Source organism: Choristoneura fumiferana, chromosome 3 (genome assembly GCF_025370935.1).
Source record: "Choristoneura fumiferana chromosome 3, NRCan_CFum_1, whole genome shotgun sequence".
NCBI lineage: Eukaryota > Metazoa > Arthropoda > Insecta > Lepidoptera > Tortricidae > Choristoneura > Choristoneura fumiferana.
This window is the reverse complement of record NC_133474.1, coordinates 6,507,655-6,534,324: the sequence shown is the minus strand read 5'-3', so window position 1 is coordinate 6,534,324 and position 26,670 is coordinate 6,507,655. Positions and strand designations below refer to the sequence as shown.

The window sequence follows — 26,670 nt, the reverse complement described above, 5'->3', positions numbered from 1 at the left end:
AATATCGTCATGGGATAGTTTACAATAATAAAATTGATCTGCCCCCAACCAAAACCACAAAAGTTAGAAGTGCTAAAATCCTACATAAAAATCCGCACTGTTGAATTTGAATACAAAAACCTGTAATGACCGTTGTGTGTATGTAATAAATAAATAAACAAAAATAAATAAATAAAAAGATTCCTCATACAAAAAAGATACAGTTAAGTAGCAATTCTAACTTTTGTAGTATACGGGCCTGGTCATAAACTGAGCACAGCTTTTATTATGATACAAATGATATGCTTGACTCCTTAGGTACCATCTCAATGGAAGTTGAGTCGGTGCAGCATCTAAAGTAGCCAAATAATCAAAAGTACACAAAGTAGGGGTCCAGACTCCGAATACGACTTTGCTCCATTGGGTGTCGAGACCTTTAGTCCGTAGAGTCCTACTGCTTAGAGGCTTCATAAGGAAATTGCAATGAGGCTTTTCGGCGTTACAGGGGACCGAAGAGCTAACAGTTTCCTTAGACAAAGAATTAGCTTAACTATTCAAAGAAGAAATGCTGCCAGTATTTTCGGAATTTCGGAACTACGTCTATGAGGATTACTTTGCGATTTTTTTGTATTGTTTTTGTCCATATTATTTCATGTCACAGGCCTAACATAAGACTCTATATATATATATATATATATATATATATATATATATAGACATGTCCCAACCAAATCTTTCAATTGTAAGCCATTTATTAAAAAAACATTGTTTGATACCAAGTTCCGTATCAATAAAGAAGTACGTATTTATTCATATAGAGTTCATTTCTATACAACTATGACTGAGGCAAAAGGAGCGATATTTTATATAACATCTGTCGATTATAAAAAGTCTATTATAGTATAATATAAAGTGTGCCTGTTTGGATTACGCGGATTATGAAACCAACGAAACTCATAAGTAAAGATTTCTTTACTTTGAGCTTATCGAGCTTGGGGAAAAAAAGACGCATGTTTCCTCAATGAAAACACATTTGCTGGTCAATCGACTTGTTAGTTTTAATCGCATGTTGTTGAACTGTAACTCTAGTGGCAGCTCTACACTACAATGTGGTCTCATTACTGGTAAGGAAAAGGCCAAAGTGCAGAATGATATCGTATAGTGTTGCAGCAAGCGACAATATAAAGGCTGACATGTTAATAAATAAAGATCTCAATACGATCTTGATGAAACCTTCATACAGCTTGGTACTTTTCTTATTTATAAAAAACTTGTACTTGTTGATAAAAAAAAGTTTTTTTTTATATTTGACTATAACAAACAGCTTTGAAACCGTCACCTTTTTAAATACGGCATGATAACATTTTGACACCCACATAAAGAACAATTTGTGTAAAGAAAATCATGTTTGAATAGTTTTAAAAGGTCTGTGCTAAAATTCTGCACTTAACAGTAAGTCGATAAATCTTAAAATATTATCACACGCTAAGTTGGTCTATTTTTACGCTTAACTCGCTTACTCTAAGTACGCAAGCGACGCCGCAGCAAAAGCTAATAGAGACATATATAACGGTACTCAGAGTAATCAAAAATGTCTCACGCCCACATCGACCACTTATCTATATCGGACGAACCAACACACATAATACTGCCTTCCCCACAACGGTATAGAGTGAAAAGTAAAAACAAATGAAAGTGTTACTGTTGTCTAATCAAGAAGGCTAATCCGCCAAATCTCAACTAAAATAGCGCGAAAATCGTTTGGCTGCGCGTGAGTTGGGGTGAGCGCACAGGTGAGCGTCAGTCGGCGTCGCGATCTCCGCCCGAAAGGGAACGTACGGACACGCTGCGAATTTTCGGTATTTACTAAAAAAAAAAGGCCAATGTAGGTGGGGTTATGTTGCAGTAGTGATGTCCGTCCAGAGATGCGGCCTGTGGTCATCGCCGCTTGCCTACTGGTGCTTGCGCCCATCACTGACTCTTGGTGGTAAGTTCATGAGGCTAATTAAAAAAAAGCGAGCTTTCGCTGGCAGTCTTTCGATATAAATGACAAATCAATGCAAATCTTTTTCATGCTAATACTTTTATTTATTTTGTTATCCGCACGTTACTAATTCATTGCAAAGTTCGTTAGGTTCGGTCAGTTTTACATTATATTTAAATTTTGTTATGTCACTTGATTGTTTAGTGACAATTGAAAATTAATTTTAATATAATACGATTTTACAGTGACGTTTTTCTTTCTCGTTGCATGACGATAAAAAGTACTGACTACTAAAATGTCCATGTTTACTTTGATATTGCACCGGTTAAAAGATAATATTTTGGAAGATAGAGTTACGTTACTTATTAGGCGATTAATTCATTATAATGTTGATGCTCTATCGGTAAACATGAACTTTGCGTTCGAGATAAAAAAAAAATATAAAATACTTTTTTTTGTATGAAAATACCTCAGGCCTTTTCTATCGTGAAATACTTTTATTGTCTCTGTCTAGCATTGGGAAATGTGTAGAATTGATTTATTTTGAGCAGAAATAGAAAATCATTCCATACAAGCTGCGTCAAAAGTTTGTATGTTTGAATTGGGTTTATGTTTAAATACTGATTTATGATTGAAATTAGAGATGATACGAAAACGGCATACTTGTGTATTTTTTGTAAACACATAGTACTGTTTTATGGTATTCAATAAAACATATTTATATTGTGTTGTACCTTATTATAAAAAGAAAGAAAGAGGAACTAATGTTTTAGATATGAAATTATTGACATATCCCAGCATTTTATGTCAAAAAAGTGAGTTACGATTTTTTTCGATACAGTAGAAATTATGAGGTCGCTACAAAAGTACAAGTACGTCCAGTCAAGTGCAAAGATAAGTATCTATTCGAACCACTCAAAAATATGTTAAGTACTACGGCCTTATTGCGTCGGAATAAGAGTCTGTGGTAGTTATTTTTGAAACTTTGAATAAGTTCATATTTTTACACTTGACTGTACAAGTTAGTAAGTCAAGTAGTAAGTACTTTTGTAGCGACCAGATAATTTCTACTCTTTAATATGCCGAATTCTGTGAATTCTGAGAAAATATATACGACCCAGTGCGGAAACTTAATAAAAAAAATTCGAAAAACGTCACGTTGTTTAATAAGCAATAATTCTATTTACCTAGTGTAAGAACGTTTTACGGTGGTTGAATGAAAAATTTCATAGTCAAAAAAGCTGATTAACGTACCAAGGTGGAACCCTTCTTAAAAGTTTACGTGATTCAGTTTTCTTGCCTGTAAACTGCTATAGCATAGTTGAGGAAACTATAACGTACCAGGGTGGAACCTTTTCATATTCAAATCTCTATCATTTCTGACAGATGTCTAGGATGGCAACATGACATTAGTAGCACAAAGGTTGCATCGTGCGTGGTACGTGATTGTAGTTTTCTAGTCTGCACACTGAATTAGGTGCACAGCTCCTACACCTACCCAACCTTTATCAAGTACAACAGCGCTTGACTGTACTTTTAAGCATGTATTGTATGATTTTATACTATTTTAATGAGTCACTGGGAATTTCTGCTTAAACATAATTTACGTTTGTTGTTTAGGAAGTAATCATTAAATCTTGCAATATTTGTTGTACTTAGTTAACATAATCGCTTAAACAATAGGTATATTAAATTTACTTGCGTGTCATAATCATAAAGCTTAATGTACAGTCGGCGTCAAGTAATTTATAAGCGTAAGGTCCAGGTCAGGTAAGCTATAGTAAATTTTTCGGCAAAATATTTCATACCCTCCATTTTTGGCAAAATATGAGGTTTTCAGTGACAAATTAATAGGCCCTAGTAACGTGAGATCCCTCAACCTTGACGCTGGCAGAATTGTCCAAACGGACAGAAGCCATTTAAAAAAAAGGGAGATCCGTTTGATAACTTAGATATTTGTGTCACGTTTGTGATTGGCTGGTTAAGTAACTAAACGAGCCAATCGCAAGCAAGACTGTAACTCTAAACGAACCTCTCGATATTAACGCCATCTAGCGATGCTTTTGCCTGTCGAGAAACCCTAATTGTTACTACTTGTGTGAAGAAAAACCCCCGACATTGTCACTTCAAAGTTCAATATCTCAAAAACAGCTGAACCGATTTTGATAAAACATGTCTGATAACAATTGCTAGAAAACCTGCTTTCAAATAAAAAAACCGCATTAAAATCGGACCACCTCTTTAAGAGCTACGGTGCCACAGACAGACACACACATAGCGGTCAAACTTATTACACCCCTCTTTTTGCGTCGGAGGTTAAAAAAGTAACCATTGCTAGGTGCATAGCAGCTATCACATAGTTGTATGTGATTCCGTATTAACCCAAGTTTTAGTTTCCTGGACGTGGGCGTCCTTCATAAAGTACAAATCAATAGGCAATACCTGCCGAATGTACTATATAAAGTACAAATAAAAGCTTCTAAAAAGCGCAAACGTACTAGTTCAGCTACGCACACGTTCACAAAACGAGGCGTAGTTTTTCGTAGAATTCAGTATTTACTTTTCATTTGGTCTGAATTCAATTACAGGAATAAACAATTAGGCTTGAAAATGGTGTAGATACATTTCATGTCTAACTGTACTGCTTTTAACTGCAACCAAACTAGTCAACTTTCAATTAAGTTTAGATACTTCAAGCACCTTCAGTATAATATTATTAGACACTATTAAATTTTCCATCATTTTAATAACTTGGAAACTTCCATGGCTTGGTTCTTCCGCGTACCTACTTTTTGCAATAAAAGATACTTAACACAAGGAAGCCCCAATAATAGATTAGCGATCAATAATAAGACCAGTTGAAGGGTCCACGGAAACCAAAGGGCCCTTTGAGAACATAATGTCTAGTCACCTAAGCAACTTTTTAAGTTATAGCTGAATGTTAGTCATCACGAATACTTAGGTATATACTATGGTTACCACACACACAAACATCACGCCTGTATTCCCAAATAGGGTAGGCAGAGCACACGAAACGTTACCGCTACGGTTACCATTTCTTTAAAAGTTAAAAATATATATATTTTATAATGTTTTCAGATTATTTAATTCACTGGTCTACAATTATGAGGTTAATATCTCAATTTTAATAACTTAACAAACAAAAAGTTGGAAAACCCCCGACATTGTCACTTCAATTCAATAACCATCGCTAGAAATCCTGCTTTCAAATAAAAAACCTCATTCAAATTGGTCCACCCGTTTAAGAGCTACGGTGCCACAGACGACAGACAGACAGACGGACAGACACACATATAGCGGTCAAGCTTATAACACCCCTCTTTTTGCGTCGGGGGTTAAAAAGGAGACTAGACATGTTCTTATCGTGGACCCTTTAGTTAATCCTGACAAGCAATTAACACCCTTTAAAATGCCAGTACTACAATTCCTTGAGAGTCTTGAGAGAGGTGAAGGGGTTGAAAATTCCTCTCAAAAAAGCCTTTAAGAACATAGCTAAAATAACTAGCAAAGTCGAGTATGGCTGCACCTACCATTCTTTTCTCGAAGCGACTCACACTACTTCTGTTACTTCGTTGTGAGTAAAGCAAGAATATTTGGTGTCAAGTGTCCCATGATATTTATTTATTTATTCTCTCGGGTCAGAATATAGTATATTGCAAATAGGGTTACACGCACACACACAAACATCACGCCTGTATTCCCAAATGGGGTAGGCAGAGCACACGAAACGTTACGGCTTCGGAGCCACTTTTAGCAATAGGGTTTCCAGCTGAAAAATTCAAAAGTCCGGAGAAAAAGCCTGATTCCAGTCAAAAAAATCCTGAGATTTTAAGTATTTGTAACGTGTTAATGTGATCTCGGTTGATTTTATTTGTGCAATTAACATGACCAGAGTTTAATTTTTAGTTAATCCCTATTATGTACAACGAAGATTATTTTCCGTTAATTTTTAACTTTTTTTTTTATTAGACTGGATGGCAAACGAGCAAGTGGGTCTCCTGATGGTAAGAGATCACCACCGCCCATAAACATACACCCCAATAAACGCCCATAAACTTTTTAAAAAAGATGTAAAAAATCATCTATTTAATTGGGAATTCTAAAACTCCTGAGATTTTCCGAGATGTCCAAAACCCGACCGGAATCTTGAGACGAGTCTTAAAATCCTGAGATCTCAGGACAAATCCTGAGATATGTCCTAATTGCAAAGGCACCCTTTCTCGAGGACCTGAAGTTGATGTGGGATGTTCTTTGTGATCTTCCACGTGTTACACCTGTGGAGCAAACATATACGTACAGTGTCTACGTTGGATTCGAATATTTATGAGCGTGAATTTCCGTATTAGCTTTCGTGATTGTCGTACGATATAGCTGGATAGCTCTAACCTAAAATAATAATTTGAGATTTATAACTGGGAAGCGCAATAAAGCTATTTTCAACAGACGCATTGGCTTCAAAAGGAGAAAGGTGACGAACGTTAAAGGTCGCAGTGGTGACAACATAGTTTCATAAAGTAATGAATGAATGAATTAATGAATTAATGAATTTGTATAACATAGGCAAAGGGGCATAAGCATAGGGGGTAAAGTAAAAGCTAGTATAAAGTAAAAACGTATGCATAAATTAATCTTCATTTGTCAGGACTATATTATCAAGTTATTTTACCAAAAACTTTCAAAACAAGGAAAATCCCTTAATTTTGCAATTACTTCCACGTAAGAAGGCACCAAGAATGGCTTATACAGGTTGCACTACAATACAACCATAATATGTTATTTAATTAGGTACTTTTGTTTTACGTTTGAGTTAAAACAAAATCAGGCAATGATATTTAAAACATCCGCGAAAGTGTTTAAATGCTTGCCGTCATTTTTTATCTTTGAAAATCTTAAACAGGGGACAATAAAGCTTTACTCTCAATTTAGGTACTACCGTAACAAGTTATAAGTTAAATATTAATACAATAAATTATATTTAACACATTAATTTATGTAAACAGAGCGAGAAAAAATAAACTTACTTTACTAAAAAATCTTACGCGTACAAATTTAGACATGTCGTCGGGGATTCTGCAATACCGCGTAACTAGCATTTTCCATAAGGTAGGTATAATTTTCACTAAACAGTACAATGTCAGTACTGTTAGTGCAGTGAAAATTATACCTTATGGAAAATGCTAGTTACGCGGTATTGCAGTATCCCCGAAGATATTTAACCTTTTTTGGTTTACAGACGTCATAAATAGTTTACGTGCCATATATTTCTTTAAAAAAATCAGCGCATTAAAAATGCGTACAAGTATTCACCTGCACCCTGTACACTTAATCGCCGTGGCTGCATCGGATAATAAATTCGCAATACAAGTTATAAATCAGAGGGATGAAATTCAATAAAGTCATATCGAGCGAAGAACCTCCTCGGTGGGGAGTTTAATATGCAATTAATCAACTTCGGCTGAATTAGGAGCTTCGAGCACGACCAGAAAAAAGTATTAAGGATCGACCACACCGATGCGCAATATCTTCTGACGCACCTCATTTTGGACGAGTTGACTGAATTTTGTATAGAAATAACCGAACATCCGACACGAAACGTACCTGACACCCGACAAGTGGGAATGAGCTTTTAGTGTTTTTGAGCAGTGGTGTAGACAGTGCGCGATAAAGTCGTGTCGCATGAATTACGTTACGTCGGTGTTTTGAGCACAGTGTGGTCGATTCTTTATGGTAAGGTCGCGATTCGCTCTGGTCATGCTGTTTATGCAGCTTCGGTAATGAACTAACCTTTAAAATCAGCTGCAAGAAGCATTAAATCAGTGGAGTGGAGTGAAGATTTTCGTAAGACAACCCGAATATTAAAATAATTGATCTTCAGAAGAATGTGGAAGTGTAATTTTTTGTTTGTAATTTTTTGACATAGAATTGACTCTTGACTAACCCCTATCTCATTTGATGAAAAGTGAAGATGAGGACTCTACTAGCCTTGCAGGTTTTACATACAATTGCTTACTATAATATCTAAATCCACTTGCTAAACTGATATGACAGACTTTGTTGGCGAGAACGCGCTAATTGCTATTTTATTATAATAATGTAAGTACCTATTTAAATATCTGAAAACACAACAAATACTGCGATGTGGAAAAAATACTTTGCAAAAATGTACCCTAAGGTAGTTTTTGCAAAAGTATATATAGTATATATGCTTTTGAGACATTTTTTCTGTTTCAAATAATATTTGAAAAAAGGAGAAGACGAATAAAGTTATGGAGTTGCTATTTTACGTCATCTTTTAAGTCGCGCAAACTGCATACAATTTGCTAATATTTAGGCGTCTACACTTTTTCATTCTCGCAATATCTCCAAGTTCTCTCAAGTTTTTTCCAACGCAAATTACCACCCGCATATTTTCGTTCGCTTAGCTTTTATGTAAGTGCCTAAATATATATTTTATAATACATAAATAGAATGTACGCACGATCAAGCATCAAGTCGACCGTGTCAAATGACATCATCTCATTACGATTCAAGTTTTTGTCAACTGATTGACAATTAGAACAAATAGGTATAGCGTCGGAACAAAATCGAACCGAATCAAATGAAATTCTATCGATGGGTATTTCTATCAATATTTTGAGTGGAATATCTCTACGCAATAAAATAAAAAAAAACTTTTACAATTTAGTCCTATATAGTTTATTATGTAAGTAGGCCGCAAAGAGCTCTTTTACATGTCACTTTTTAATACTACAAGCGCTTTTGGAAATGGGTTATTATTTCGAGAGTTCAATAGTGTTCAGACTCAAATTTTCAGTATAAAATTAGAAATATATCGTTTATTGTTTTTAAGTTGCTTAGGATATTATACTGAAACTTGCGGTAAATACATTTTATTCTATTTTATCTTTTTTCCACAATACTTAAATTTTCTGCACAAAAGTCAGTTACGTGGTCAGGTTCGGATTATCCCTGATTACTTTGTAGTATTGTAAAAAATACAAGGTATAGAAAAACTTGCTGTTTAAAACATGGATTGAATGTTCATAATATGATATACCAAGCATGCAAACATAAAAAAATTAGGACATTGATAAGACTATTTTTTCTACATTTCCCGTTGTTCCAAAATACACCATCATTTTCGTGGTCACACTTATTAAGTATATTTTAAACAAAAAAAAGAGGTCAACCTCCTGTAAATCCTTTTTTAACTATAAGCAACTTTGAAAATAAGACTGCGTCAATATAACATATAATGTTTATCGCAAGTCATAATTATTTATCTATAATTAATGTAATAAAGGTTCAGTTAGATTTGCGTCAAAGATCGAGCGTCATTTTCGTTACGGTTGCGACTTGGTAAGTATTGGGTAAATAAATATAATGTTTTACTGATGCTGTGTCATTTGCAGTTAAGTTATTCAATATTGATTTCATTTGCTTCAAATCTATAGGATATTTACTGCAGAGCCGCGAAAGTAAGAGCTTTTCAATTTCGTGGTCATCATTTTCGTGGTCCTATGGGCCACGAAACTCCACCACGACCACGAAAAAGATGATTTCCCTACAAATAGAAAAATACAGAACACTTTTTATATAATTTTCTGCTTTTTACAGTGTAATCGTTTATGCCGTTATTGATTTAATTGATTTAAACGAAGAATGGTTGACCGTCAACAACATTTGCTCCAGGTGTGGTTATAGGAATTATGACCAGTGCGTCGCCAATTTTGTTAACTGCGAGAGGTCAAGAATTATTTTGCCCTGAATGTACGTGTGAATGTATATATATCTAAATATTAAAAGAAAACTTCGTCATTTACAGGAGCATTTTGTTGTAACATAATTTCGTTCTGGTTTACCGTAGACCTGCACGTTGGGGAAGGTATTGAAAACTGTTTTGGTTTGTGAGTTGAAGTTATTAATCTTACTTTAATTAAGTAATTTCTACATAGTATTTAAAAGGTTACAAAAATGACAATTTGAAGTCGTCATTTTCGTGGTCAAGTTTTAATTTTTTTTTATATAGATATCGATTGTCTATTTCTGTTGATACCTGATTAATTAAATAATGCTTATTCGTTTTCTCATTATGATCGGATTTTCATTCAAATAGTACAATTATAAGATTTTAAAATAAACAAAATGTTTCTTTTTCGTGGTCTCGATGCTCATTTTCGTTACCGTTAAAATTGGATTTTTGCTTTTTTTAACCAAAATAAACTTTATCGATCTCTTATAATATAAAGCATCTTATCGGTACATATCCTTATGTTCAAAATAAAACAGACCACATCAAAATGTGTGTTTTTATTTCTGTAACATTTATCTTACACCTCAAATAATTACCCAAATACTATCATTGCCAAGAAGAATGCGCTGCAAGAAAGTTGGCAGAAAGTAATTTTTTCAAGATGAAAATTACACAATACAATACAATAACTCTTTATTGAATACCAACACATAGTAAGCAGTACAAAAAACACAGGTATAATATATACATACGATTTAATTATATTAGAATTTTCAATAAAAAAAGGTAGTAACAGATTAGGGGTAGGCTGGTTTGTTGGTTCAAGCTAGGCCAAATTATATTTGAATTGAATGTTTTGATACTTCCTTGATCAATATTTTTATTAGTGTGTATTTGCTCAAGGAAGTATCAAAACACGAATAGAAATAACGTGGTATCAGATATTTTATGCACGCTCTGTTGTGTCACATATTGGTGCTGGTGATTGTACCCTCGGCGGGTGCCCATCCCCGATAGCAATCTTCTGTCTGCCACTATATCAAGGGATACTTATTTGGAAAACTGGTAATAGGGTAATTAATTATCTGGTACCACTTGTTGTATGCGTTTGGGTAACTACACTTAGCGACCGGAACGTATAAAGGCGTCATTATAACCACACAAGCTTTCGTTTTATTTTGTTTTCAGACCAACGGTGAAGCCAGGCCCTATACCACGAAGTGCAAAACTCGAACTTCGTATGTTGTCGTCCCGCTGACGCTTATGTCATTTAATACCCGAGTGAAAGGGACGGTGCGATACGAACTTCGATTTGCGGGTTTCGTAGTAGCCCCTTAGACAAGCGTAATTTTTTGATGCATCAGAAATTACGCGACCGAAAATAAGAGTCACTTATTCATTCAGTTTTATACAAAAGTAAAGTTTTTGCCACACCATGACTTAAAATGAGTTGTACACAAATAAGGCTTTTGTACAACATTAAAATTACGCACCTCACAACCCAACACAAACTACGCTTGATAAGACGCTATGAAACCAAAGGCCAAGGGTAATTTAATTTGTACTTTTTTCCTTTGCGTTAAGAACCTACCCCGGTTTCGTTAACTCTGCCTAGTGCGGAGTTTTGTGAGGAAGTTTGATTTTTTTTTTGTAGAATTTCCCACTGTACCAATCAAGTTATTGGCCATAAACGTTAGTGCGTGGGCGCAGAGTATGGTCGAAATGAGTCGCCTACGGCTCCGAATAATATCGATTTGTTAATTAATTATATTTTTTACGTAATCGGTCAGTAACATTGACAGTGTTAGAAATAGGCTAGAGCTGTACTCAATCTGTGGCCCGCTAAGCTGTACCTAATGATTGGCCCCGCCTGGCTTAATAATTGTAGGTATTGATTTTCAATCATCTTGATTTTTAATGCTGTTGACACTCAATATCGCGTGACCCGCTACACCATTGCTAAAAATTATTTGTGGTTGATAAAAAAAAATGTGGCTGGGCTAGAGATAATTCATAAAAGTTACAGTTCGTTTTTTTAATTCGATATTTCACTTAGCTAAGTAGGCTTGGCTAGGTTGGTTAAGTTTGGTACCTATATATATTTTTTCTTTGTTTCTTTCTTACCAGTTTACTATTAATTTTGATTTTCTTTCGAGCAGCGATGTTTTGTTTTTCTCTCTCTGTGTCTGTTTTCTGTATAGCTTACCATTTTGGTGTTTAATAAAGAGTTATTGTACCTTATTGTATTGCGTACATACAATAAGTTGACACGAGAGAGAAGCAGATTTGTGGAAGCATTTGTGTTGCTACACAGTGGGTGCATATAATTATGTATTAACGAGAAGAGAAGAAGATTTTGGTGCCCACGGTTTTATATGAAAAAACATTGCATTTTTTAAAAACGTAAACTTAGAATCTTCATAATGTTGGAAGGGCCCATGTTTCATGTAATTTCAACATATAAAATAGTATAAGATGGAGAAATACATAAAAACCTTAAAAATGGTCACGTACAATGTGAATCAACGGAAAAAAGCATATTAATTTGCCTCCGAAAACTTAAGCAATTAAAAATAAACCGTATCATGTCATGTTTTAAGTGATCTATAATGGATAAGTGAATTAAATACTGTAAAAGAAGATTTATAGAGCAATTAATTTAGCTTGATCTCACATTAAACAGCTACAAGTAATACATTTTCTTAAGGAGAAGTAACATCCAGCGTAATGAAAAGATATATCGTTTACGTCTTGAATAGATTACATTATGGAAAACAAAACACGCTTCTGAGCTCAATTTTTTTTTGACTCAATCTGCACTTTTTTGTGAATTATCTTCTCTCGTTTTCTTCTGCATGTTTTTTATAGAAAATTACATAATATCATGTTCCTACAAAGATTATTTTTATATGATAGGGGGCGAACGAGCAGGAGGGTCACCTGACGGAAAGCAATCAGCGTCGCCCATGGACATCCATAATATAGGCTATGATCTTCAGATTTTATATAAATTCTCTTACTAGTTTTAATAAACGTGGAAAAATGTTTTAAAATTTTACATCATTATCATGGGAGACCTGACACCAATTGACCTAGTCCCAAACTAAGCAAAGCTTGTACTATGGACACAAGTCAACGAATTAACATACTTGTATAAATAAATAATTACTACTAATAATTACTATTTGTACATATTTAAAATGATCTAACCTAATATTCTGAAGTGCTGGAACAATTACTTAAATATATATTAAACATCTAAGACCCGTGAAAAAATATTCGTATTATTCATACAAATATCTGTCCCGGCTGGGAATCGAACCCGGGGCCTCAAGCTTTGTAGTCAGGTTCTCTAACCACTTGGCCATCCGGTCGTCAAATTGCATTATAATTTTAATTTTGAACTCAGTCCATAAATTAGGTAAGTATCTAAATGTAATATAGTTTTTTTTTCATCAGAAAGCACGTAGAATGATCTAGTGCTCTCCCTCAGGATTTGAGGGGGCTATACTTTTCCCCTTCGGTCATAGCGTCTCAGAGACCAGGCTCTCTGGAAAAGAACCCAGATATGGCACTGCGTATACGCGCTGCCTCTTAACATTGGATAGTAAATACCGACATCCGCTAAGTAGTCGCGAGCAGTCACAACATTTGGACCCGAATTGAATTACATTAACCCGACATTTACCCGATCGAGAGTGTTACAGTTAACTTTTATGAGTTTTATGACCGTCTGGGTCAAAAAAACTAGGAAACTATAGCCATGTACGCCGTGTACTTAACATTAGCAATTTTGGGCATGACCATGTCCTATACGTAGCGACAGTAAATAATTATTTAAAATTAAGCAAAACAAGAAAAAAATAACCAAAAAATCCCTCCTTAATCTATAACAAAAAATAATAATACTCATCTTACCTAATTAAATTACTGTAAAGAATAGATGTAGAGCTTTTAAATTTTGAACATTGGTCCTTCGAACCAGATTATTATTTAGGATTTAATTATAAGACTGATTTTCAGTTGTGAAAATAAAATGCAGACAGCGAAAAATACTTTGACAGCTAAAAGGATCTAACAAGTTATGCTATTAGATCTTGCACACCTTCAATCCTTAACTTATCCTCTTAAGGGACCTTTGAGTGAATGAAAGGAACATCAGAAACGAAGGCCGAAGAAATCAAAATCGAGTTCAACACCAATCACACCGTTAATCAAAATAAGGGGTGTACAGGTGACGCAATGCAAACTCGTGTCATTAACGTTAACATTCATTAAGAATAAGGTTATCTTTACGACGTCCGGCCACGAGCTTCAAGTCAATCTGTCTCGAGAACGTTTTATTATACCATTTAACCAGTTCGATGTGTTTATCAAAAAGAGTTATAAAGTGTCTCTAACTCAGCAGCTTAAAAGCGCTCTTATCGGGCTAGAGGTTCCCTTTATATGCGTTTTTACACGTACCGATTTGGCACCTACGCAGAATCCAAATAACATTACGGCGATGATACTGCAATGCTAAAGGTTAAGCGTAACCAAGAATAGCTAATGCCGCGCGTAACCTACAAAAGTAGCAAATTTAAGATTTCGCGACTGGTATATTTAATATGGGGCATATTGGTCGCAGGACTGATGGCCGATAAAATTCAAATTCAAATTCAAATGATTTATTCAGTAAATAGGCCGCAATGGGCACTTTTACACGTCATTTTTTAAACTACTACTACTACTACTAAATAATAAAAATACAGGGACGTATGGGGTCCCTTAGTTACAATACTAAACACTAACTATATCTAAACTATTATATATATTTTTTTGAAAGCCTGATGTCATAGTTGTACGTTACATGGAGATTAGTGGATTACTTACTATTTGTTACTTTCAGGATCCAACAATACAACAAATTTGAAAGAAAGAAAGAAGAGAGTTTAATTTTGTTCCATGAGCACCACCATGTTACAGTAATAAGACTAAAACAACAACAAGTGACAAAACAAGAAGTGAAGTGTCAAAAGATAAAAAATAGAAAAAAAGAATCATCCACATCTATCCTACGATTATGTGGTGTTGTCGGGGCAATTTGGGGGCTACTGATACTGATACGTGATCTAGCTTGATCTTATATTGCTAGGATGCGTGCTTACGAATTTTAGCCCGCGTGGAGCTCGATAGCCCAGGTACTTTAATTAGTAATTACCTAGAATAAATGTTACTAGGATATAAGTAAAAAAAGAGATCACGCTATCGATTAATTCGTGTATGTGCAAGAACAACTAGACATGACTTATATTCTCTGAACAAAATTGAAAGCAAGCAACCGTTACGTGCCTTAGGGTGGCAAAGCAGCGGAGCTACCTACTACGAAATTCGAAGTTGGTATCGTACCGTCTCCCTCACTCTCGTATTAAATAACGTAAGCGTCAGCGGGACGGCAAGATACGAAGTTCGAATTCTGCACTGCGTAGTATAGGGCCAGCGCTTTAATGACATCCGAGCACTTGAGCCGTATAAAGCGTAACAAATCGGCAGGGAACTAGTTCATTTAGCACTGGAGCGATGGCCTGTCGCGCGACCGCCCGCGGCGCCGCGCGCCGCGTGTGCGCAGCGCGCGACTGGGGGCCGGCCGTCCCGCTAACGCAAGAAGTGGTCTCGCGGAAGCAGCGCTGGCTCCACCAAAGGAGTCCGCATTTTATGCTGAGCGGGACCATTTCGGGCGCTTTTTTAATTATGTATTTTGTAATCTCATTTCACTTTATTATTATTATGTTTTTGTTCTGTATCTATTATTTATATGTGTGTGTCCCGAATAAATCTTTTCATTTTCATTTTTTCATTTTCAAATGTGTAAAAGCCTATTACTAATAGGTAATTAATTAGGTACAGTAATAGGTAATGAGGTAGGTAGTATGTATTTATCAATATAATTATGTTTATCCGTTGCCTAGTATCCATAGTACAAGCTTTGCTTAGTTTGGGACTAGGTCAATTGGTGTCAAGTGTCCCATGATATTTATTATTTATATAAAAAAATGTTAATAATTATTATGCCTAAATTACTTGCATGAGTATTTGACGTGATGAATAAAGTAATAAACACTGGATAAGCCGGCTGTTTCCTTGAGTAAGCGGAGTTACTGTCGAAACTACCACTAACAAAGCGCCAAAAAGCTAAAAACGGAAAACGAGACTTAAGATAACCTACTCGTATCTACAAACCGTTTCTGAATAGCACTCAAACCACTCTATTCAACAATATTCTTTGTCCGAACGTCCGTGCATTGCACAGCGCGTCACTGTGTAAAATCTCACAATCTCACCAATTAACGCTCCACACCCATTAAATGTGGGTTGTTTTGTGGCGTTAAGGCTTATTTAAATGCACTGTTTTCTAAAAGCATTGCTTTTAATTTTGTTAACCTTTAAAACTTAAGCAAAGTAAACATTAAGCGAGTTTTTCTAAAAAGTTACCGATAAAATTTGATGATTTTCGTAATAAACTACGTAAAACTACATAGATTCTTCTGTAATGTTATAGACATTTTTATTTAAAATCGACTTTTACTATCAGGAAATGACTTCACATTATACTTATTGAATTCTGTTCAATGGACTAACACTGACTTAGTTACTTGAATTTTAAAAATGTACTTAAATTACATACCCTTAATGTGTTGCAGACATTAGACCTAACAGCACCTATACTTGAACGATTATCTATTCTGTGCCCAAAACAGACTGCACGCCCTATTTCATAAAATAACAACAAGTTTCGAAAGCGTAAAAACGCCGGACCCAGTTTAAACGACACGACAAATACGGGGACATGCCACGACTGCCATGAGAGCTCATGATGCACCGCTAACGCCTTACATCAACAATAGCGCCACATAAACTTTTTAAAAGTGTTTACCCTCATGCAGTGACAGAGCGATCTAGTCTGACGATAGCTGACAGATACAAAAACCGCCATCACCATACCAACACGACATGTCTTAACGCGTTCGAGTAAAGTTGACGTTTCTGTGTCCTGTTTTAGTTGGGATTGTTGTGGATATGTAATGGTAATGATGTTTACAGTTAAGTCGTCATGCAGTCGCTAATCGCGTCCAAGTCGCGAGTTAGCGCCTCGCCCGGTGTCCGCAAATAGTACTCATTCATTGTCACTCTAGCTGAATGAGGGACAGTCCTGAAGGTTTTAGAATGTTTTTAGGATTTTAACACCGGGAGTTTGTTTGGTACAGGGAAGGTAGAGTTCGAGCTATTTCGATGATTCAGAGCTAAGTGTCAGTGACGATGTCTTTTCTTTTTTGGAACTTTTAAATTGAAAATAATGGCAGCTAACTATTATAGCAATGATTTAAATTGGCAGAATTTTAAGTTTTTAGAGTCGATGACTCTACATTTTGTGATGTTTATTGCGGGTCGATGTGGAAGGTCTGTCCAGATTTCTACGGCCATTAACTCGCCTATCCTGTCGCCAAGCAGCAGTGTTTGAACGTGGTAAGACAACTCCTGTACCTATTTTCCATATCCTACATATTATTATAGGTATAGATGAAGTCAGTTTAGCAAAGAAAAAAAAGTCGGTCGAAAGTTGAAACTGTATTGTTTTTTTTTATCGATATATTAGTCTGTTTCTATGGCGGTTTTCTCTCCGTAGGTATAGCGTGACATCACATGTTAGTACTTATTTATTTCTCTGACTAATCTTGAATTTAAATGCATTTTCCGAATATTTATTAGAATAAAAAAACAATATAGAAGCCCATATTAAGATAGCTTAAAAAATAAAAATGTTTTTTCCTTAGATATATCACGCATTATCAAGCTTTGATTTATAAAATAATTAAAAAATAATCAAATGCCGTGTTCTATAAAAGCCGCGCGATGTTTGACACATCGTCAAATCATTACGTAGGGAAAATGATGCCATACCAAGTTCCGCGCCAACGTAAAATGTATCTAACACAATTAGCTGTTAGCTAAAGCGATGACGATCGGGATGTCGTAACTTTCTTCTGTTAGCGAGAGATAATTCATTCCTAACCCGCCGACAGCTCGGTTTATTACATTGCAACCCATTAAAAGAGAGACGCGCGTGCCAAGCAATCTCATTGTTGTCACCGTAAGCGATTTATAGACGCGGCTAGTGATGCGCATTTGTTTTAGTTTTTGTATCATATTTCCGTGTTTGATTTTTTTTTCTTTATTCAAAACTGGCCAGCGTTAAACCTATCCTATCTGGTAGTAAGTGCACATAAGGCTGAAGATATAAGTTTGGCCCTTGCACCATGAGACAGCGATAACACCACCATTTCTAATAGAACACTGATTGAATGATTAAACTTTGAAGATGAATAAAATGTCTAAAAAAGTTATTTGAAAATGTGATAAAATAAAGGTAGCACAGTTATGCGAATAAAGTTGAACTTTGCATTTAAAACCCCATTTTCAGAGGCAACCTGTATAGCTGACAATTTCTAACGTCAATGTTGTCATGCATTCAATCATCTTATAAGCTATTTATCACAATAATACGCTGATCAAGTGTTAACCCAAATATTGCAGTAACTCGTTAACTCTCCCCTTCTTCATTAGCACGTTTCCTCTCCGCGCTTGGTCGAACTCGGGCCACATGGTGCTTTGAAGAATAATTAATTGACATACAACTTATCACAGCTAATTTATTCGTCTGGATAGGCAGAGGTGTGCCGCCATTTTGGCAAAATTCCATCATATATCAACACAGAGGAAACGCTGACGTAAATTTGGTGTATTAAGTTGATTTTAGCAAGAGTTAGTCTTGTGTTTGTTTAGTTTCCAGAAACGTGGTGACAAAGTGAAACCGAAGTGAATATTGAAGCCAGAATATACCGAAAATTCAATGACGTTTCGTAACAGTAATCCATAGTGTGAGGAGTGATTTGTATGGTAAATATTGGCAATGCCGTACGTATTTTGTTATCGACGTCACAATGTGATAATGTGTAAATGTTTAGAGAAAAATGTTCACACTACTTTTAGAGTACCTACTCGTTACTTAACTCGCACCTTGGTAACACCTACTTGAAGTAATAGATGACAATTGGGGTTGTCTAAGTATTTTTTACAATGCATAGTAAAACAAAAGACTTTTTACCCTTTTTCAATTGCTTCGTGTGTATTAAAAAAATGGGCAATGGCCTTCATTTGGCTTTAAAAACTATGACGTAGATGGTTCAAGTCTGTACAGTCAAGGTTAATGATATATTTATAAATACTTGCTTATGAAACATGTGATAGTCCTCATCTTTTCACTTACATGATCCAAATTTATGTTTTCAATCTTTCTTCCATAGAAAAATTATCACACATTGTGACAAATATTTGTTTACATTGCACGTTACAGAATAATATTGGTAGTGCTGACATTGTAGGTATTTTGGACACTTAGGGTTGTGCTTAGGGAGACGAGATTGACGGATGATTTGGTTAAAGTCACGGGTTCACGGTGAATGCAAGCCGCTTCCAACCGAGGCAACTGGAGGTCTATGGGGGGAGGACTATGTCCAACAGTGGCCGTCCTATGGCTGATTATGATGATGAGACATACAAACATGTGTTATTTTAAATACTACATTTAATTTTTAACATGTACGTTATTTATAGTAAGGAATCGCCAATATCTATGTAGATAACTATCTTTCATTTTTTTATATCAAGTAGGTACCTATTCGAACTCGCATGATTACTAAAAATAACACAATTAAATCTGATGAATTCAAAAAGCTGACACTTTTATTTAATAAAATAAATCTGGATAACACAAGTCTTAAATCGAGTTTAACTCGGTTTAAATGTTTCGGGCTGATTCGTAGCCCTTCTTCTCAGAGCAACGCGACTCGGCGGCTGTTGCAACGGCTCTACACCGAAACATGTCGAGCTAAACTCGATTTAAGGCGTCCGGATTTATTTCATTAAATATGAGTGAGTTTACGCATGTCTCACGGTAGTGTCATGTTCAAAGTTGTGACACTTTCTTTCCCTTTCCTCCCAATACCGAACGTCGCATCGCATAGCCGCATTAATCCCGCGCTGCGCACACGTCGCTAGGTGTCAGCGCGCGCGCATTCAGCCGCCACTCGCGCTCAGATTGATTCAGCTAATGTAAGCGTCGGTAATGATGATGCGCGTTTATTTGTTCCGTGGACTTTTAATTTAGAGTCAACCCGGGTTTCGGTTCAAATTGTTGCTTTTTGATTTTTCGAAAGGAGAGTTTAAGCGTGCTGTTAGCGATTATACATGTTTACATTCTTGACGCTACCTATTTACTACAAAAAAATCTTTATTGTATAAATAGTAACCTATCAAGTTCCCACTGCTGGACAAAGAGCTCATATTTATCTTTTGCAAAATTTTGACAGCTTAGGTTAAAACGTCACAAATCGCTCGCCGTCTTCTTTTGGCCTAGTCCTCTGTGGTTCTGAAGAACATCTTAATTTATAATTAGGTATTTAAACCAGGAAGTAAACAAAAGCAAAGACCTAGTGTCTTTGGCCGTTAAGAAGACTCAACCCTAAAAAAAACCTAAGGTTTATAAATACTGCCTTGAGGACTAAATTGCATGAGACTACTCTAATGGTTAATTCCTTACGTTTTACATATTCTCAGCCTTTTCCTTTATCTTTATCTAACACTTTGGAATTTCCGAATCCTTTTTTGGTAATACCTCGCGTTCCCGACGTGCCAACCGCTACACATGTTACGAATGGTGTAAACATTATTATCGAGTGTGTTAGGTAAGTAAACTTGTATTTTACCGGTATGTTTGGCCGTATTTTACAAGAACCCTGACTTTTACTGTTGTACTCGCTTTTTACTGTAGTAGTAAAACGAAGGTCAATCACTAGTTGTTTGTGTTAATTAACTCTTCATGGAAGAGGTGAATCAGCGCTTCTTTTAACTATTTAGTTATAACTAACTATAATTTTAGTGGTGCAAGTGTACCAGATGTACTTACGAGTAACGCATTTGTTCAAAATCTAGTTTCTATCTACGGTTTTGTCTGCATAAAAACAGTTTAAGGTAATTAACGGTTACCTAATTACATTAGACATTTTTTAATAGGATAGGTATAGATGAGAGGTTGCCAATGTTATTTTTCTCGTAGACCACTTTCAAATGTTTACTGTTTACGGTAGACCGCTTGCTGCTACATTTGTACTATGTTCCCAGAATTCTTAAACCTCCCATTATTTTTTCACGTCGACATGGACCACCGTCTGGTCTCCCGTAGACCCCTGAGGCCACCTGGACTACTTTGAGAAATTCTAATATAGATGGTAATTACCTTTAATGAGCTCCGATATTTCGACACATCTATGGTCTGTCCCAGAATTCGAGATACTAAAATGACGTTTCATGTGTTACCTGTTTTTTGCGTCTCATAAATAGTGATGTGCCGCAACCGGTTATTACCGAAAGATTTTTGTAGGTACCTATGTATGTATGTCGTAAAATATTAAGATATGAACGGATTCGTGATGTACTAAAATGTAGGGCACTTAGGACATTCTAGAAAAGGTAAAATAGGTCTAATAAAAATGCGACCGTTTTCGAGATATTTCGACTTTTTATAGATAATGATGTTTAAGTTTCAATTTCATTCTAAGTAAGTTTTACATTAACTAAATAATATGAGAATAATGAATATTTGATTTATTATTCTATGATATGAATATCTAAATAAAAACAAGAGAAAACGCACTGATCACATCCGATGACAATACGAGTAAAGTAACGAAAATCGGTTGAATACCACTTGAATACGAAAAACATGAACAATGACGTTGTGTGATATCTGAGGGCCTACTCCGGAATTCGAAAATCAAAGTTCGTACCGTAACGTCCCTCTCACTTACGTATTAAATTAAATAGTAGTGTCAGAAGGACGGAACGACACGAACTTCGATTTTCGAATTTCGTAGTAGCCCTGCTGGCCCTAACTACGAAATGCAGAACTCGAACTTCGTATATTGCCGTCCCGCTGACGCTTATCTCATTCAATACGCGAGTGAAAGGGACGGTGCCATACGAACTTCGTTTTTCTAGTTTTGTAGTAGCCCCTCTGTATTATTTTTTACGTTGGCACTAAGTGATGAACACTGTATTTTTACCTGTGCTTAGATTTCATCACTTTATCGTATGATAAAGTAAAATGGAAAGTAGAATATTGAATGCATTAATGTTATTTTTGCTATCGTAAAATAAACATTTTATCGGTTATTTACGAAACCGAAATCACGGAGCAGCACTGTTCCTTTTATGCTGGCCACATTATTTTTACGTTTGACATTTCAGACTGTCATTTTAGTATCTCGAATTCTGGGGACAGACCATAACATCAAGATGACGATTAGTCTGAAGAAACTGCGGATGAATGTTACCGCGTATAGAGCTCCATCTATCCTTAATATTGCGTATGATGCGTGCACTCTCGCTGTCATTGTTTATCTTATTTACGTTATCACTGCACTGCACGTGTTTATATTGGCTATTTGTAAAACTCTATGCCCCATTCACAATAGAAATCAATATGACATTATCACACCAAAATGAAATAATATCAGTAGGACAATTAGGCGCAACGTCTACACAGTAGTGTAATCCTCAGTACCTAAGCCGTGTCGTAACAAGCGAAATCATGAAGAGGTTAATACACTCTCACAAACGATACGTTAACGTAGATAAATTGCGTTTCTAAACTAAAATTTTCAATATAAAACATCCGCATTACAAAATCACGTGAAAAAAACGTAAACGTACTCGTAATAATAAATTCGCAAAAGCGCATTCATAAATCAATCTTTTTGCACTTTTTAGTTTTCTGTGGGAGTTTACAAATGATAAAGCTAAACACGGCTCGTGATGTCTTGATAAACCAAAAAGGTTTGTAACAGTTGCGGGTAGGATAGTGTGGTTTGCACTTTTTTTGCGAACACGCCTTAACTCTCGCTACGCTAACAAACACCGCTCCGTGCTGTAATGTGATAAAGCCTTAATTCAGCTGACTGAACTTAAAGCAACAACAATTATACAGGATAAAATACATATTTAGATAGTTTTACAAAAGTGAAAATAGAATGATAGAAACTGCAGTTTTGCTTGTATAGTAATATATTATTGTTTTTGTGTTTGGTGGTGGTACTGTTGGGACCGTTAATAAATCATTTTTCTTTCTTTCTTTCTTTCAGTAATTTTATGTATGGAGCAAAGCAATGAAAATGTGTCTATTAAGAAAGATGGACGAAATACATAATTTTCGGAATTTTCGATGAAACTAATAATTATAAAAATAATTATGAACGTGCTATCTATCTACAGATTGGTTTAGGTTAGGTTAGGTTTACTTTATAACAATTCTGTAACAATGATGTGTTTCGTTCATTATTACTTTATAATTTTATGCATTTTGATACGTATCCTAAACCAATCAATCACTATAGATCAACTTTTCAGTAAAATAACTGACATGCCTAAATTTATTCGAAGTAGCGAGCTCTGACAATGAACTCGATCGAGTAAACAGCGGATCAGTCGGCGGGTCTGGCGCGCGTCAGTCCGCGGCGATGGCGTAAATCGACACTTAGGCCTAGGGTTGCCAGGTCCTCAAACGTAATAGCCGGACAGACCAGCCAGTTTGGCCGGACGCCCCATCATTAAGGACTAGCCCGAAGCTGCGAACGCGTCAAAATAATTTTTTTTTTCGTTATAAATGCTGGACAAACGACCTGATGTCCAATTTTTACCAAACTCACTTTTTTAGAATCATACTAAAATTTTTGTCCTCTTTCAGACCATCTTACTGTTATATCGCTTTCTTTAGTTTATTAACCTAGTTAAATTTACTAAAAAAGTTCGATAGTCCATAATACCTTAGAAGAAAAATAACGACGAATGACTTGTAAAGTATCAAAAATGCACATTCGACCTGTTGGCTCTGATACCCAGTTCATAGGCCACCATTATGGTAGCCTATGTACTTCCTATAGTTATAAACTCTATACCTAATTTCATCTTAATCGATTCAGTTGTTTAAGCGTGAAGAAGTATAACAGGCAGGCAGACCGACAGACTGAGTTACTTTTGCATTTATAACATTAAGTAGGGATTTTGTGTCTTAGTATACCTACCTATATATGTCAAAAATTTGTATGTAATGTCTACGGTTGTTATCATTTTTATTTTTATGAACTTATAGTAATAACGACTAATAATAACGCCTGGCAACCCTTAGGCCCAGTTTACATCATGCAAGTAATTTCGTGCAACTAGCATTACATCGCTGGTCTATCAAACTAACTAGTTACAAGTAACTGACCGCACGCCGCAATGTTGCGCATGCTTGAAATCAGTTGCATGGTTAGCTTTGCCTAGTGCATAGTTGTAGGTGATTCCGGGTTTACGAGGCATTTGTGCAAGTTTTGTAATTAAAAATCAGTTTTAGAACATCGTAATATGAGACGGGTTCTTAGCGGCTTTTGATCTCGCTTAGGTGGTATGGTAGAGGCAGAAATTTGAGCTGCAAAACTATACAACTATTTATATTTGCTATGTTACGTAAGATTTTTGAAAAAACATTTTAGATACCAGCTTATTGTTAATGCTTACTTGAAATACCAGTGTACCAGATTTGAAAACGGTCCGATCACTGGAATGAGGTCAAAATCTACTTCTACAATTTGAAGTGAACAAAAGAAAACATACAAAGTGAACAATAAAAAAAGCAGCTAACAAAAAATAGCACATTCATTATACGTTAATATACGAGGGAAAAGAATATCACGGGCACTGCACTCGAAACTGGAATATTATGTCTCTCGTTTCCATTCTTTTCCCGTGGTCCTACACTAGTCCTCATGCAATTGCCAGCGGTACTAACCGCTGTCATATTTTTGGAGATGGTTCTATAAATAGGATTACGGACAAGTAATATTGCCTGTAGTTCAACTAAGACTAATGAAAACACTTTTCTTAGTTCTATTGTTTATTTATCTTTAAAAAACAATTTATTATAAAAATAAGACCTTTTATTTTGATTGATTAATCATTAGGTTAAAACTCGTAATATTTCTATATCTAACGTGCTAAAGTTCGCGATCGCTTTCGCCGTGTCTTTCTACCTTCGGAGAATATGGTCTCTGATATATGTTTATTTTTGTCCAGGGCGTCTGGCAGCGCCGTAATCCTGGACCCGCGCATGGTCTGCAAGCGGAACCGGCGCGCGCGCGGCCGCCTCGCGCACATCTGCCGCAACGAGACGGGGCTGTTGAAGGAGATCATGCGCGGCGTCACGCTCGGCGCCACGGAGTGCGCGCACCAGTTCCGGCACCGCCGGTGGAACTGCACCACGCAGCGGCGGAGTATGCGGAAGATACTGATGCGAGGTAACTACACTTGTCCTGACGAATGGCCGAGTTTCAGTACCGGCTAGTTTACAAAAAGTCCTACATTCAGTGGCGGACTAACATTGGGGCAGAAAGTGTGGGCCATCTCAAGTCTCCAGTCCAGGGGGACCTCGAACTATCCATAATTTCTCTTGACCAATTCCTGGACAAGACTAAAATATGCTTAATACTTAAATCAACTTTTAAGACTGGGGTGCTTCATTCAGCTTTGCCGCCTCAGGCACCGAACTAGCTTAGTCCGCCACGGCCTACATCTTTCGGCTAACTTCAAGTGAGATCGTAGGATAGACCAGACTAAGCATGGAGAAGATACTCATTATGTGCAAGGTATTGCACTCTGTTACATAAACATAATTCCAGCACGAGTGGAACTGCACCACGCAGAAACAAAGCACGTGGAAGAAATTGTCAGTCGTACGAGATGGGGCAGCAGGGCTACTACGAAACTCGTAACTCGAAGTTCGTATCGTACCGTCCCTCTCGCTCTCGTATTAAATAGTATAAGTGTCAGAGGGACCGCACGACACGAACTTCGACTTTCGAGTTTCGTAGTTGCTTTGCTGTTGAAGACCATGCGCGGCGTCACGCTCGGCGCCACGGAGTGCCCGCACCAGTTCCGGCACCGCCGGTGGAACTGCACTACGCAGAGAAGGAGTATGCGGAAGATACTGATGCGAAGTAACTACACCAGTCCTGTCTAATAAATAAATATCACGGGACATTTGACCTAGTCCCGAAGTAAACACACCTTGTATTAATAATAGATAGATAGATAAGTACTTGAATAAATATAAGACTAATATCTACCCCGATCGGGGATAAAGCCCCGGATCTGAAACTTCGCAGTCAGGTTCCCCTGGGCTATCTGGTAATTACCAGAAGCTCGGTCTTTCGGACCAGAAGGTCGGTAATTACCGACCTTCACCAACCGACCGAAAGACCGAGCTTTAGTTCTGGATTGCTTCAGAAAAAGAAAGTCCTACATCACTTGAAGACTAAGCATTAAGAAGATACTTATTATGTGCGAGGTAAGTTCACTGCCACTACCATCATTCATAGTTGACGTCATGATTTTTATGATGGCAATCATCTTGTGTTATTTTTATAATAATAAACTGTTGAAATGGTTAATACTAAAGCTTAGGTTTAGCAAAAGGCTTTGAACCCAACCAAAGCCTAGTCAATAAAAATCCACCTCAATACACTTTGCGTTTAGACGATTAGCGCTCAAACGCAAGGTAAGACCAATAATCTTTATTAACAAATCAATAAACCACTGACCACAAAGCACAGATACACATCATTCCGCACAAGATTACCACTGCGATGCAAATTCGAATTTATGACGCAGTATATTAATCCGGTGATTCAGACGACATTTTATTGAATCGAAAATTCTATTTACGACCAATCAACACAAAAGCTTAACAATCAATAGATTTAAAGGAATGACTGCGATGAGTTCATCAACATTTAAGATATTG

General features: G+C 36.3%; 1 protein-coding gene across 1 annotated transcript in view; it reads left to right on the top strand.

The window, feature by feature from the left end:
- The first annotated feature begins 1,795 nt into the window (after nt 1-1,795).
- Wnt6 (Wnt oncogene analog 6) overlaps nt 1,796-26,670 on the top strand; it is a 47,493-nt gene continuing 22,618 nt past the window's right edge. Inside the window, exons 1-2 of the mRNA XM_074085318.1 lie at nt 1,796-1,966; nt 24,945-25,165. Coding sequence (XP_073941419.1) covers nt 1,905-1,966; nt 24,945-25,165 — 283 coding nt within the window. The 5' untranslated portion in view covers nt 1,796-1,904. The remainder of the gene's footprint in view (nt 1,967-24,944; nt 25,166-26,670) is intronic.